General features: G+C 39.1%; 1 protein-coding gene across 1 annotated transcript; it reads right to left on the reverse strand.

The window, feature by feature from the left end:
* Positions 1-3,234: 3,234 nt before the first annotated feature.
* On the reverse strand, positions 3,235-13,888 carry LOC139727486 (alpha-N-acetylgalactosamine-specific lectin-like). Its single transcript, XM_071638462.1, has 3 exons — positions 13,754-13,888; positions 6,892-7,167; positions 3,235-3,444 (listed from the first exon to the last, which is right to left on the reverse strand). Exons 1-3 carry the CDS (start codon positions 13,886-13,888, stop codon positions 3,235-3,237), a joined length of 621 nt encoding a protein of 206 aa, XP_071494563.1.
* Positions 13,889-14,461: the final 573 nt, after the last annotated feature.

Consider the following 14,461-nt stretch of genomic DNA (forward strand, 5'->3'; position numbering starts at 1 on the left):
ACCAACGAACATCCGTGAAAAAAACATTTTCCGTTTGTTATTACAGGTAAATTGAGTGCTGAACGCTATTCACTTTCGGGTATGGGCGGCTCGGTGATTTGGTAATATTTTCAACTAACATTAATCTTATGTGCAGTGATATATTTGTAATTGTCAGAAATTTCCTTTCTCGGACAGAACGTCCGTGAGCGAAACTTTCAGAACCTGTAACAGTACAAATTGTCTCCAAAACCTCATTAGAAAGAAATTTAAACGCACAGAAATGACAGATTACGCAAAATTCCATTTTCCTATAACTTTGTTTTAAGTGTTTAGCTGTTTTTGTATAATTAGAGGGAAAACAAGCGTAAAATTGTGAGTAAATTTTCAATTGTTTGTTCATCATGATCACATAACGCCTTAAAAATTCTGAAACTACTGCTCTAAACTCATTGTTTACTTTGTAAAACTTTATTTGTCGCTATTCGAGCCAAAAGTTTTAAAGAATACAGGACACTTTCGGGACAAGTTATCCCTATCGGAGGGATTGCATACGTCACGGACGTTCTCTGGAATTATCACGGACGTTCGTTCTACTACTAGGGTCATGTTCCAGGACGGATAACTAATCGGAAGAGAGTACCTAGCCTTCCTAACTCTTTCAAAAATTTGAAAAGGTATTGTCAATGCAAATTATAAGAAATTTGACATCCTTACAACATATGTATTGCTCAGAGGGGGATCAGGAGGTGAATTTTCACAGAAAATATCAATTATTTGCTTGGTTTTTGGTGAATTGCATGGTCCAAAAACTGCGGACGAACCTCAGTCCGCTCCAAAAATGGCATGCAGCTCCTCGGCTAGAGAGCCAAAGGTAAAATGCACCTTCGCCATCAAAGCAAGATGGTGTCCCACTCGAAAACGTTTTAATCATCACGGACGTTCTTTTTTTCTTGGAGGTTCGTCTAAAAATACAATTTCGGTTCCTATTTGACAAAGGATGGACAGAAACTCAAAACAAACATATTATCGTGTTGCTAGATCTTAGTTGATTACGACTCAGAACAATATCGCCAATAAAGTTTCATGGGCTACGATCTTTATTAGAAAATAGCGGAAGCACGTCCGTGACGAAAACTGAGTATAATTTTGCATAAAAGAATATTACGTCCCATGTACAGCCAGCAGACGTACAATTTTTGCAGGATATGTTCATTAGGTGGAACACCAAATTTTCGTATACGTTACAGTTGGGACAACAAAGTAGAATTTGCAGCAGCGATAGAAATAAAAGCATCACGGACGTTCGTCTGTTTAGGACTTTGATATTTTGATTGTTCTCTGTAATTTTTTACGTGCTCATAAAGTTCTTATAATTTTGTGGTACATACCCATGATATGTCAGATCCAGAACATGGTCAGATATTAGATGCCACGTACCATTAAGAATGCACATCATTAGTGTGAAAAACAAAAATTATTGTGAAAATAGCGTTTTTACCGTGTTTTTACGCTTTAAGTCCTTGTGAAATGAAAAATATCAGGCAAAAGTCAACCAAACCATATATTTCCTGAAAGGGAATTTACCAATCTTTGAGATGACATGAAAAAATCTGGTTTCTTAGATCATCCTGGCGTGTTCTAAGGGAAAGAATGTCATCAGGTACGAAAATTGGCAATTGTACATCGTTCAAAATTCTCACCCATATATATCCGACGTTTCTGATGAATCAGAAGTCTATTCCAAGATGCGTGTTTGATTTTAAGCATTCCTTTATCTATACATTAGCACTCATACTATAGGTTACTTAACTAAGTATCGAGATTTTAATGACAATATGAAACTTTCGAAGAGTTCATTGTGAGATGGGGAGATATTTCTTTAATTACAAAGTATAAATCGCATTTTAGCATGATATTTTGGATATATATGGCCCCGTTTGACCTTGTTGTTATTGTTGTTGTTGTTGATGTTGTTGTTGTTGTTTTCAAGCCGCTGGTATACTTCCACATAATAAAAATAAGAGCGAAAACAAATACAATGTACATGTAGACGGTTCGGAGTCAAAAAGGCGTCCACTCGATCTGGGTAGGGGATAAAAAGCAACTCAGGGCGGATCTAGCTTCTTGCTGTATGGGGATGGGAGGGGGGGGGGTTGACCTAATGACCCAAATCAGCTGACAGGCAAACAAACAAACAAGTAAACAAACAAAGGTCTTTATATTTTTTCTTGTTGCCTATTTTCACGACAAATCGGTTGAAAAACAACACCAACAAGAAAAAAAGACAAGATTCACAATGAATATTCTGGACATCAATTTTGTCGACATATCGGCTGACAAACAAACAATCAAGAAAATAGGAGTATGCTAGCATTATGCTTTAAAAATGCGTGAAAAAAATATGTCAAACAAAGCATAATATGTCAACACACAGGCCAGGAACATTCAGTGTGGGTGTGTGTACATGATAGCGTTTTTCTGTGCTCATCGTATTTTCATTTTGTAGAAAAAAAAAGGGGGGGGGGCTAAACTCTGGATTTCACGGATTTGACGCTGCAACTATTGATGACGGGTTTTGAATTCATGTCATCCGCAAGCGAATTTCCATGCGAAGATTAAATGCAAAAAGTGGTTTACACAACTTTCAGCCAAACGGGACTGTGTATCGGTGGAAAAGCCATACTGGTTCCGCCAGTCGAGGTTACTTCACTCTCGGGCTTTCAACTAATCAGAATCCGGCAACCCGTTTCTGAAAAGTTCGACTGCAAAGATTACCATCTCTATGAAACATTGCCATCGACGGCAAATACGCATGGCTCTAAAGTGGAACAAATACATAAAGATGAATACCTGTACGTTTGTTTGAATGTTTGTTCGTTGTTGTTGGTTTGTTTGTTTTTTTTTATCCTGCCGATATCAACAAGCGAATGGGCAGCGAGTTCATTTTGTCTGACTGTGATATAATGCGTTTAATGAGGGCATATATCCAGGGGCCCTGAAAACGGTTTCGATGAGCTCAGATAGGACTGATTGCAAATACCTAATCCGTAATTTGGATTGCTAAGTTTCCGTCGTTGTCTTTGTTTGTGTTTCTTTTACTTTTTTAAATGTGTATTGTACGAAATGTACGAATGGGTGTTTTTTGACAGCAAAATGATTTTCTAAGGACGAAACATAATCAAGACAAATTATGTAATGGTACGTAAATTAACGGAATATTACACTGGGGCTAGATTTTCTTTATTGATCTTATTATTCAAGTGGCTTCTTGCAGGCGTAGGCCAACCAATCTCCACATGACCTGTCGTCCCACTGCTTAGAGTGTAAAATGGGTTGTATACAGTCCTGGTCACGGTAGTTGTTCGGTTCGCCGGGAGCCCATCGGAGGTAATCGACAGTGGTTCCATCAGACCAGAAAAAGGTGTTCTCATAGGATATGTCATTGAGACCAATCCAAAAACCCTAAAGATTGAACGATCAGAAAAGTTAAAACATGCACGTGTTGGTATAAATATGCGAATACGATGGGGAGGACGGCGACAATACAGGATCATTTTAAACGCACATTTGTGGATAAAAGAAATAAAATGCAAACCAATAAGTGCACAATGTTGAATGACCCGTAGGAAACGAATGGAAATTTCATCAATTGGCAGGCAATCTGTATGGACCCTGCAAGAAAGGGATCCTTATGTAAGAAAACAAGCAAACAAACAAACAAACATTTGATAGATGTGAGTGCATAGGCTATCTTTGATTCTGTTTGTGGAGGGGAACAAAGCCGAAAACCTACACTTCCTTTAATTTTGTTTCGTTGTCCGTATGAGGATGACTTTAATTGTGCATTTTCATCCTTTATTCTAGTTTAGTTTTGCTCTGTTTTTTAGAAGGGAGTTATAAATTCGCTCTCGGCCCTCACAAAAAAAAACAAAAAAAAAAACACTGGCCAGAATTCACGAAGGTGGTACAATCTTGCCCATAGCTTAAACCATGGACAAAGACCATGGGGCGCCAACTCTAGTGTCGCAAGGATCATAATTTATTATTATTATTTAGTTACGAAATCAGCCATTTCGTCGATGAAATGACCAATTCGTTAACGACATTATCATTTCATCGACGAAATGTTGTCATTTAGTTACAAAATAATCATTTCGTCTACGAAATGACTGATTTTGTAACGAAATATTTCATGCGACACTTGGCACCCCACCGTCTTTGTCCATAAACCATGGATAAGAGTGTACCACCTTCATGAATTCGAGCCAAAGGGTTAAGAAAAAACGCTCTCTACGCCTAATTCTGCAACTATTACAAATATCCTGTGCACATACATTGTATATAATTTTTTTGTTTATTTGATGGAAGTGAAAATTCTGAATCTCGAAAATCGCCCTTTAAGGCACTGTTCAAAAAAGAAAATAATACAATCACAACTGCACCGCCCCACATCTCAACAAAGTTTTTCCGACAGATGTCAACCAGAAATCAGAAAGTACATTGGTATTCTTGTAGCACCAGATCTATTTGGAGATCGAAGATATTATACAGGCTGACTCTATGAAAGGGACTGCTATATGAGAAAACGTGTAAAGCTACAGAACGAGGACACCTTGCATTAAATACAATAAACACTGATCAAGATAGATACACAATGAGTGTATGGTAGTAGCAAGAAGTTTGGATTTGACAAGCAGCGAACATTGCTGTGAACGTAGGTTATGACATTTGTCACCACCTTCATATACATAAGGATTGAGAGAATGCAGCAATATTAGTAGAACACATCAGTGAAAGTTTGAGGAAAATTGGACAATCCGTTCAAAAGTTACGAATATCTTAAGTATCTGCGCAGTCACTGCTGGAAGAGAAGACTACTACAGTGTATGATGTCACATGCGTACATCTATATAAGGAAAATAAAAGAGAATTTCACAAAACTTTACTTTTTTAATAAAGTGAACATTTCTTCGACGTTCTACTGACCTATGTTAAGGGTAATATTATTCCCCCTGCCTTCTGAAAGAGAGAAGTCGAGTGTCCTTTTGTTATGCGAGAAAAATGGAAATGTGTTGAATTTTCTTTATTCTTTCTTTATATCGTTGTACTCATGTGACATCACAAGCTATAGTAGTCTTTTCATCCAGCCCTGACTGAGCAGAAACTTCAAAAATGCATAACTTTTCAACGGATTGTCCGATTTCCGCCAAACTTTGACTGATGTGTTCTAATAATATTGCTCCATTCACTCGATCCACATGTCTATGAAGGTGAACTTGTCCTTCAAGCTTTTCCCACTTGCATCCCTTTTACGCTGTCTCTCAACTTCAATGTCTCTAAACTTCGTGACTTAATAGAGAGTAAATCAAATGATTTATATAATGGTCCATTCTTATTAAATACAAATTAACAATTTATTAGTTTTCGACCTGTTGATAATATTTAGCGCAAACATGAACTGCGGAAGATAATTATTCCTCTTTACGTACACACCTCGAGAGATAAATGAATTATATAATTTGTTCTAAAGTGAACATCGATCTACTTTACAGTCATGTTACCCGCGTTTGGGGTGAATAGCAGAGAAATAACATAGAAACAAATATGGATGGTTATAAGAACTGTCTAATTTTGACCAATTTTATGAGGAAAATGAGGTTCTGTTACCAAAACATAACGTCACTCTTACAAGCACTGAGCATAACAGAGACAGAGGAAAAAAAAATGTCTTTGAATTGCAAAGTGGATAAGGCTATACAAATGTCATGGTTTTTTGCTTTGCTTGACCATAATGTTGATTTTATTATAAAACCCGGCGAGTTTAAATGCCCAACCTCCTACATGCTATGTTGCATCTGAAATATTTAATCTCATATCTATAAACTGCTTTATTCTGCTGCCTGTAATACATAACCATTTTATACGTGAGAAATAACTTGGGATTCATGAATAGAAATAGCTGGGAAGTTTAGCGTTTGCAGAATATTAGGTTTTATAATAATCGATAAAAATCGACTACGTACCGTATAGTCGGCGAATTTATAGGCGACCGCAAAGACGTATCAAAATTCATAATGATAGGGCCTATTATATTATAATTATATATATTATACACTCTTAAAACATCCGAGTCAGAACTGACCCAGAACTGGGTCCGTTGGGGTCATACACCGTTCTGGGTCAGAAATGACAAGGAATGGGGTCACATATGACCCATTCAGAGTCATGAATTGGGTCAGGGTGACCCCATTTGGGGTCTTCATTACCAAATTCCAAGTCATTTTTTACCCGGAACGGTATATGACCCCAACGGACCCAATTCCGGGTCAGTTCTAACTCGGATGTTTGAAGAGTGTATACATAAGCACACACATACATCATATTGACCCTTGTTTTTGTGATTATATCAATCACCTGGCGATAGAAACTAGTTATAATCATGCCATTTAAGTATTATAGTGAGTAGAATAACGGGAATATCACAATACACTATTACTTCCATTGTTATCTCTATAACAAATCTCACTGTATCACCCATGTAATCGCAATAATTACTGATCAATGCGGGGTTGCTCTTTATCCTATCACCGTGGTTCATCTTTGTCGTTCTTTTTCTAGGATCTACCGAAAGGTCCTTCTTTTATCCCTCCGCACTCGTCTCTCTAGCTCTCTCTCTCTCTCTCTCTCTCTCTTACTCTCTCTCTCTCCGTCTCTCTCCCTTTCTCTCTCTCTCTCTCTCTCTCTCTGGTATATTCAAAGTTGCAATGTTTGATGACAAATCTATTCCAAACCACTTATGCATTTACACGTGTATACTATACTGCATAGATGTTGTGAGAGAAGAGTCATGAATGCTAAGTGGCAGGAGCAAAGGCATTCTTTGAAAGATGAGTAAAGCAGAGAACTTACCGTATTTGGGCTTCGGTTCTGCATGCGCCAAAGATCGTAAACGAAGATGTTCTCCTCCTCGCTGTGGATCGACACCAACTCGGCTCCGTAGTTACGGCAGCCGGTACCGGCATCTTGCCAGTTCGCCGGTGTCCCGATGATACGGTAGCAGTACGAACCGTGCTGCATCCAAAGCCTTTCGCAGCACTTCGACACGCATGGCTGAGCAATGCATGCGGTCAGGATAAAGAGAATGGCGAGATGTTTCCCCATGACTTCTTCTGAACTAACGCCTAGCTGGGAAAGGAAACAGTAAAGGAAATAAGGACTTATTTTCCGGGTTATTATCAGGCTATAGACAGGATTAAAAAAAAGAACAGTTAGAACAAAAAAAAAAGATAAATGAGTGAATGAATTGTTCGAAAAATTAAATGTGACATTTTAATTTAATAATCAAATGCAAAGGAATTCAAGATGTTTCATTACTTGATTCAAAGTGGAAAATACATAACATAGATAGAGTGTGCTATACTAAGTCAGGTAAATGGGCTTGATCTTCCTAAATAATCTAAAAAAAATACCTACAACTGGAGGATCATGCAACCTACAAAAGTTATAATTATGAGGTCAGTCAATAAAGTTTATGAGCACTTTCGAACACCCAAGTAGAGAGGCCTGATAAGCAAAGACATGACGATGCTATTTTGCAATATTATATAGTTGAAAGCCAGATGATGAAGACAAGACTCTAATCAATTTGCTTCAAGATAAATTGCAGAAATCATCATTTTTTTTTGCGACCCTCGAAGCACCAATATTTCAACCATGCATGCTGTGCAAAGTCAAATCACGCACCTCCGAATTATAAACGCAAAGCACAGGCGAAGCACATCGAAATCCTCATTACTACCAATCTAGGAAGTAAGCCTAATTGTCAAATTTGACATCCAACAACTACTTTCATCACCATACACATTCAATATCAAATAATTGATCCATCCACTTACCCAATTTCTCTGAAAACGACGTGTGATGCGTTTTCCTGAGCCACAACGGGGTTAATGACAAAAACAAAAAGTGAGATTATCTTTCTTGGCATGAAGCCCGGTTTCTGTCTTATCACCCTGCGACGTTGGAAAGCCTGCACACATTCCCATGTTAAAATGTTAAACTTATCTCTCGGTTGCAAAATAACCAAGTCATCACACTCGAAGAGACGAGAGATAGTCGTGAAACAAGTCAGAGATGGCATCCGATTTCCACTGAGAAGGTCTCCAGCAACTACCTAGTGTTTTTTTTATTATTATTTATCTAAAACCACAGATTTCTGTCTTTCTTGAACAACATAATTATTTTCCAACTATCAAAATAATAATTTGGTTATTTTATTCAGGCGTTCACAAATGGAATACTATTTTTTTCACGTTGCTTTCTTCAATTCGAGCTTAAAAATAAACTTTTGTGTGACTGACTGCATAAAATCGCCTTTGGTCAGTCTTTTGACACAGAGCAATTTCGTGTTGGTTTGGCTAATGGCAGGCATATACTTCTCTGTTCGAAGACAAAAATAGAACGTACATAGGACCCACTGGTGTTAAAAGAAACAACAGTTGGATGTTACATGTACACTCTGTTAGAATTTTACACGTCAAGCGATGCAGAGCGATTACACCTTCCAAGTTTGGTGATGATTTGGTTATGGGGCTTCCAAGAAGAAGCAGAAAATATAAAGCAAATACATTATACGCACGACTAGCAACGTACAACCGTTACTCTCTAAAAAAAAATCGAGTGAAAATTTTCACTCTAAAAAGAGTGAATACAAAAAAAGAATTTCGAGTGAAATTGGAGTGAATTTTGAGTGAAAATGCTCATCACTCATTTTGGAGTGACGTCAGGGATCACTCCAAAATCTTCGAGTGATCCCTGACGTCACTGAGCATTTTCACTCAAAATTCACTCCAATTTCACTCGAAATTCCCTCGTATTCACTCATTTTCACTCGTAAGAGAGTACTGAAGACGCACAAAATAGGTTAAATCCATCCGTTATATCTATTCACCATTTATAGGGAAATACTTCTGTTAAAACTTCAAGTTTTTAGCGACGACCTTAGATATCTAAAACCCCACAGGTATACAGGAGTTGCTTCAATCAATCCGGATTCAGCATCCTCGAAACAGGGTAAGATAGTAAACTCATGCTCAATTTTTCAATATTGAAAGGGAAACGAACTGTATTACAATTTCAATTTTTGTGGTAATTACGGATATATTAAAACCCTCGAGAGTCGCATCATCCAGATTCGGATTCAGCACTCGCAAAATAGGATAAAACCATCAGTGTTATTGTCTTTTCAATTTTCACCATCACATTATGATGTATTAAGGAAATAATGTGTGGAAAATTACATTTTGGACGGACACCTCCAATAACTGAAGGTGGTATTCTATACCCAAAGGTGAGAAAAAAAAAAAAACAAGTTGCGTCATCTGGGTCGAATTCAGTGCCCTCAAAATGAACCGTTCTTCAAAATATTTTCACCATTTAAGTGGAATTATATACAGGAATTTCAGATTTGGCGGCAACCTTGGCAGTCATCTCAGTTATTTCATAACCCCAAGAATGAATGAGTAGCATTAGCCAAATGTGGATTCAGCACGTTCGAAATCGGGTGAAACAAAATTAGGCCCCAAATCTGACATTGACATCCAGACTATAGCAGGGGCGGATCCAGGGAGGACCGCAACCGGCGCACGCCCCCCCCCCCCCCTTTATTTTTTTTTTTTGTTGAAACAAAAGAAATAAAAAGAAAAAAATGGGGGAGGGGTGCGTGCGCCCCCCCCCTTTAATTTTGTAAACGCGCCCCCTCATTACGGAATACCTGGATCCGCCCCTGCTATAGTCTTTTAATAATAACTCGCCAAAAACGAGCAACCTGCGCTTTTCTCACACATACTGACAATCATTAACTTGCGTCAATAGGCTAGGAATAGTTTGCCACAACATCACAGATAAGAAAATGTTTCACTAACATACGCTGTCATGGTCGTAAAGTCACACAAACGTACATAGGCATCCACAGACACACTCAGGCCATAGCAGATGGCACATTGCGTACACACACACACACACACACACACACGCACACTCACACACACACGCACACACATACACACGCACACACACACATACACACGCACACACACCCAAACACACGCACACACACACACACACACACACACACACAAGAGAATGTAACGAAAGGAAGAAGGAAACTGCATTTGAGGGTAGTTTTTAAACATGTTGATTTTTTGAAACTACATAGGCAAATTTTCTGAATACTTGGGAGGTATTTTTGCCGGTTCGATAAGATACACAAATGGACACCATACCCCCGGCCCCAGGACCTCAAAGCTGCAGCCCCCTCCCCAACACACACACGCACCCCACCCCCACCCCCACAAACACACACACAGTGAAGTTCAACAATGTTTTCTCTGGTTATAATCTGCAAGAATGCGTGTGAAGTGAACTTGCGTTACTCGGCTGAGCACAAGGCCCCGTGCAGGGTCTCTTGTAATGATGTATGTGTGTGTGTGTGTGTGTGTGTGTGTGTGTGTGTGTGTGTTTCTCTTAGTTTTTCTAATTGGAGGTTCAGGGATCCTTGTATTAATTTCACAATAGTGATAAAGCCTGCCAAGTTTGGTTACAACGTCGACTATGTGTTCTAAAAAGGAAGAAGGACCCCCGCCACAGGACCCCAAGGGAAACAAATTCGAAACTATCAGTTACCAGGAGAACTCATAGCATTAACTCAAATCTATCAATTCTGGCTCTAGAGAAGAAGACTTAAAAAAGGTCATTGCCTCAATTGGGGGGGGGGGGGGATTCCATCCCCCTTCCCCTACCTTCCCCACGGGGGTGCCTATTATTTTGAACAAATTGAGATCAAAATCTCCGACCATGCCATGTTTGGTGAAAAACAAAATAAAACAAGACAAAACCGTCATGGGGTTTTCAAGTAGAAGATAAAAATGTATAAAAGTTTATGCACAACAGACGACGTAAAATGAATGATCGTACTGGCTCAAGAGAGCCTCCAGCTCAGGTAAGCCAAAAAAATAATATCTGCATATACACATGCTTTGAATATGAAATGTTCAGTTATTGAAACGTCATATCCAAGTTTTCACTCTTTACAGCCCTAATAGATTACTGCTTCTTGTACCAAACTCCATTTTGTATACGTCTTTTTCTTGTCGACATTACAAAAGAAATTGGATTTAGAACTACAGTATACTAATTGAAACTATCATAGATTTGTAATTTTTTATGCTTACTAATGTTCAGAATCATGTGTTTATGGTTATTGATCCAAAATCTTTCTTTTTCGCCCTTTCATGTCATTCTTTCCCCCGTATCATTTGCTTGGAAACGAAAGAATGGTGTTTTCCTTTCTCAGTGAAAGAACTTCTTTATTTTGTAAATGAATTGTCTTTAAACTCTCACTCTTTTTTTTTTTTATTTCAAATAATACTGTTTCGGATAATCTCTCACTTGGTTAGAAAAAAAAAAGGCGCAATCCAGATCTGGCGCAAGGGGCATCAAAGACACTGTAGTGTTACAACACTTTCACAAATTGTCAATTACACAGATACTGTATAAAAAATTTGCTTGCTGCTCGTTCAGTACAGAAGTCTGTATGCAGGGGTGGATCCAGGAATTCTGTAAGGGGGGGGGGGGGCACAACTAATATTTCTGGTGCCACTTTTGGGTTTCATCTTATTTCTGTGATACCCCAAGAAAATAGACCCCCCATTTTTTTAGAAGTTTTGGACAATTGCACTGATTTAAAAGAAAGAACATACCCTCACAAACTTGATCCATCCACCCCTAAAGCCCGGAGTGGAGTTAACCAAACTGCTTGAAATTCAGAGAAAAATGACATCACTCAGATGGATGTGGTTTTGAGCACACTTTCATCCCTGCATCCATCTTGACTGGACGTGTGTTATCTTTCTCTGCATACAGGTAAGAAACCTTGCTTTTACCCCTTTTCAATTATTCAAAATCATTCCTTCCTATTGGTAAATCTGGTGAGTCTATGATATTTAGAGTTTTGCAGTTGAATGTAGTAATTATTCCTTCAGAAAAAAGGAATTCTGAACACCAACGGTGTTCTCAGTGAAGTTATTAAGTATATGTCTTTGTACAAATTTATTGTCACTTACAGCTAGATAGACTGGTATGCTAGTGTTGGTGAATAATAGAAATGGTGTTACTGTTATATTTGTGTAGTGATTTAGTAGTTTTCATGATGTAAGAGTTGAAATTACAACTTAAGTTGATTTAATGCCGGATTAAGTGCTGCTTGTGCGAGTGTGAACAAGCCATAGGCTGTACTGTCCTGTGGAAGAGACAGAGTAGAATGATCAGTGTAAACACTCTCTTAGGCGGTGCGCCGTGCAAGAGTCCACTGACCTTATTATGGATACGGCTCTCTTGGGATTGCGTATATGTTATTCTGACTGAAAGCCCAAATGCCCTAACGAGTATGCTTATTGTAAATACATGGATATTTGGCAGGATGCTTGTGGGATAGTAGTGTAGCATTGTGCAGAATGGAAACAGTGACGGATGATGATAATAGTGTACATTTGTAGATACAGGTAGAATAGAGATAGAGACGGAGGGCCGGTGTGAACACAGTTTGGATGACTCACGCCAACCTCCGCACCTTATCGGCCAGAGCTCTGACCACCAGTTTTCTGGACGGTGTGTTTATAGTTGTGGTCAGTGTCTCTCTCACTTTCCCAGCCCCCCAGTTCCTCACTTTTTGGCCAGTCCCTCACTTGGTATAAAGAAATTAAAAAGGAATTATTCAGGGATCGTCCCCAAAGTTTGGTCTTCAGAGCGACTGTAGTAACATTCCCGAAATACTTTCGCTTTTGCCTGACGGCAGGGATCATCTCAAATGTTGTTAAAGTTTATGTTGTAATAGGTTTTACAGAAGCGTTTTGTTTTATATGAGAGGAATAAAATACAGAAACAAGCAGGAAAGAGAGAGAAAACCTGGCTTTTAGAGAAACAAAGGAAAACTAAAGAAGTTAGATTTGTTTTGCAGTGTATAAAGACTGCCGGTTCCCCTTCTTGCTTTTAAACAATTCTTGCCAAAGAAGTGAATGCATTCCAGGTTTAGGTTTATTTAATCATTTGTGTTTCGGTTTGTGGATACAAACAGAGATTAATCAAATGATATGTAGTTGTGTTTAAGTGATTAAATCAATCGTATTTTAAATGACTGGTTAATGTTAAGCTATAAGGTTGCTTTTGTTAAAGGAGAATTTTACAGTTAATTATGCTTACTACAAAGGAAGATTAAGATTGATTGTTACGAGTAAGTGTCATAATTAACCTTTGATTTTAGAGACTCTTTGAGGTATAAATCAAGCGTCATAATATTGAGCAAGGTAAATTATCAATTACACTGAAGAAGAATTAGATATTCATATCAACAATTTGCATGTGTCATTCACGTTGTGTTGATGAAAAGAAGTATTGATAATTATTTTGATTGCGATTTATATGATCATTATTGAAACTCGGTATGATTTATACCAGAATAAAGAGACACACTTTCATCCCTGCATCCATCTTGACTGGACGTGTGTTATCTTTCTCTGCATACAGATCAAGAGTGATATTGGAGTGTAAATTCAACCCAGTTACCCGAGACCCGGGTAACATTTTCTGGCGACCCTGCCAGGACGGCAAATCAACGGGTTTGAAGGATGAAGACTTGCTGTCCTTGGACACTGAACCTGGTATGAGCAGTTAACCTCGTGATGCGATGACGAATTGGCTAACAGCTATACCGTACTGAGACTCCACGGCGAAGGCTTGGGCGAAAGTGAAGGACAACTAGTCTACAAGGCCAGATAGGGGGCAGGATTTCAGCAAAGTAGCTGCCGAAGAGCCTGACCTTGTAGATCCGACGATTCGACACTTTCGACATGGAAGCCTTCGAGGAAGCTCAGTTCGAAATAGAAGAGCAGCTGTTTGGTCTTGGCATTGAGGAGCTACGGCAGGTATGTCCTCTCTTGGGCATACCCACACCAGATGAGGATCGGACCAGACAAGCTCTGGTACGGATTGTGCAGTCTTCCCTTCGGAAATTAAGCTCGGAGGAGGAGGAAGACAAGAAAAAACTGGAGACCTTGAAATCGCGGATTGACGCGATTAAGCAAGGCTCCAGTGATGACAAGGATGAGATACAGGTTCTAATAGAGGCTCACAAGGCCAGGATGAGCCAGCTGGAGAGTGACTTCCAGGAGAGGTTGCGTCGTTTGGAAGCCCGGGCTGATGAGAACACGCATCAAAAAGATGAACCACATTCCTTGCCTCCTTCCACCCCACCACCTGCTGCCACCATCCCCGACCACGCAATGCCGACTACGACTCCCTCGACTGTCCCTCCACTTTTCCGGAAGGAACTGCGGATCAGTGGGCAGATCGGGGAACCGAACCAAAAAGATCGTTTAACTTACACCAGCCTCAACCATCAGATCGAGGCTGCCCTCTCAAAGGG

Source organism: Diadema antillarum, unplaced genomic scaffold (assembly GCF_040938485.1).
Source record: "Diadema antillarum isolate AM-2024a unplaced genomic scaffold, OU_Dant_1.0 seq00000133_RagTag, whole genome shotgun sequence".
In the NCBI taxonomy this organism is placed as follows: domain Eukaryota; kingdom Metazoa; phylum Echinodermata; class Echinoidea; order Diadematoida; family Diadematidae; genus Diadema; species Diadema antillarum.

Excerpts from the sequence above, each read along its gene's own strand:
- LOC139727486 (XM_071638462.1), bottom strand. The coding sequence starts at position 13,888 with ATGTCGAAAGTGTCGAATCGTCGGATCTACAAGGTCAGGCTCTTCGGC. Across the intron at positions 7,168-13,753 it reads GCCTTCGCCGTGGAGTCTCA|CTAGGCGTTAGTTCAGAAGA; the intron begins GTACGGTATAGC and ends TTCCTTTCCCAG. Across the intron at positions 3,445-6,891 it reads AGAACCGAAGCCCAAATACG|GGTTTTTGGATTGGTCTCAA; the intron begins GTAAGTTCTCTG and ends TTCAATCTTTAG.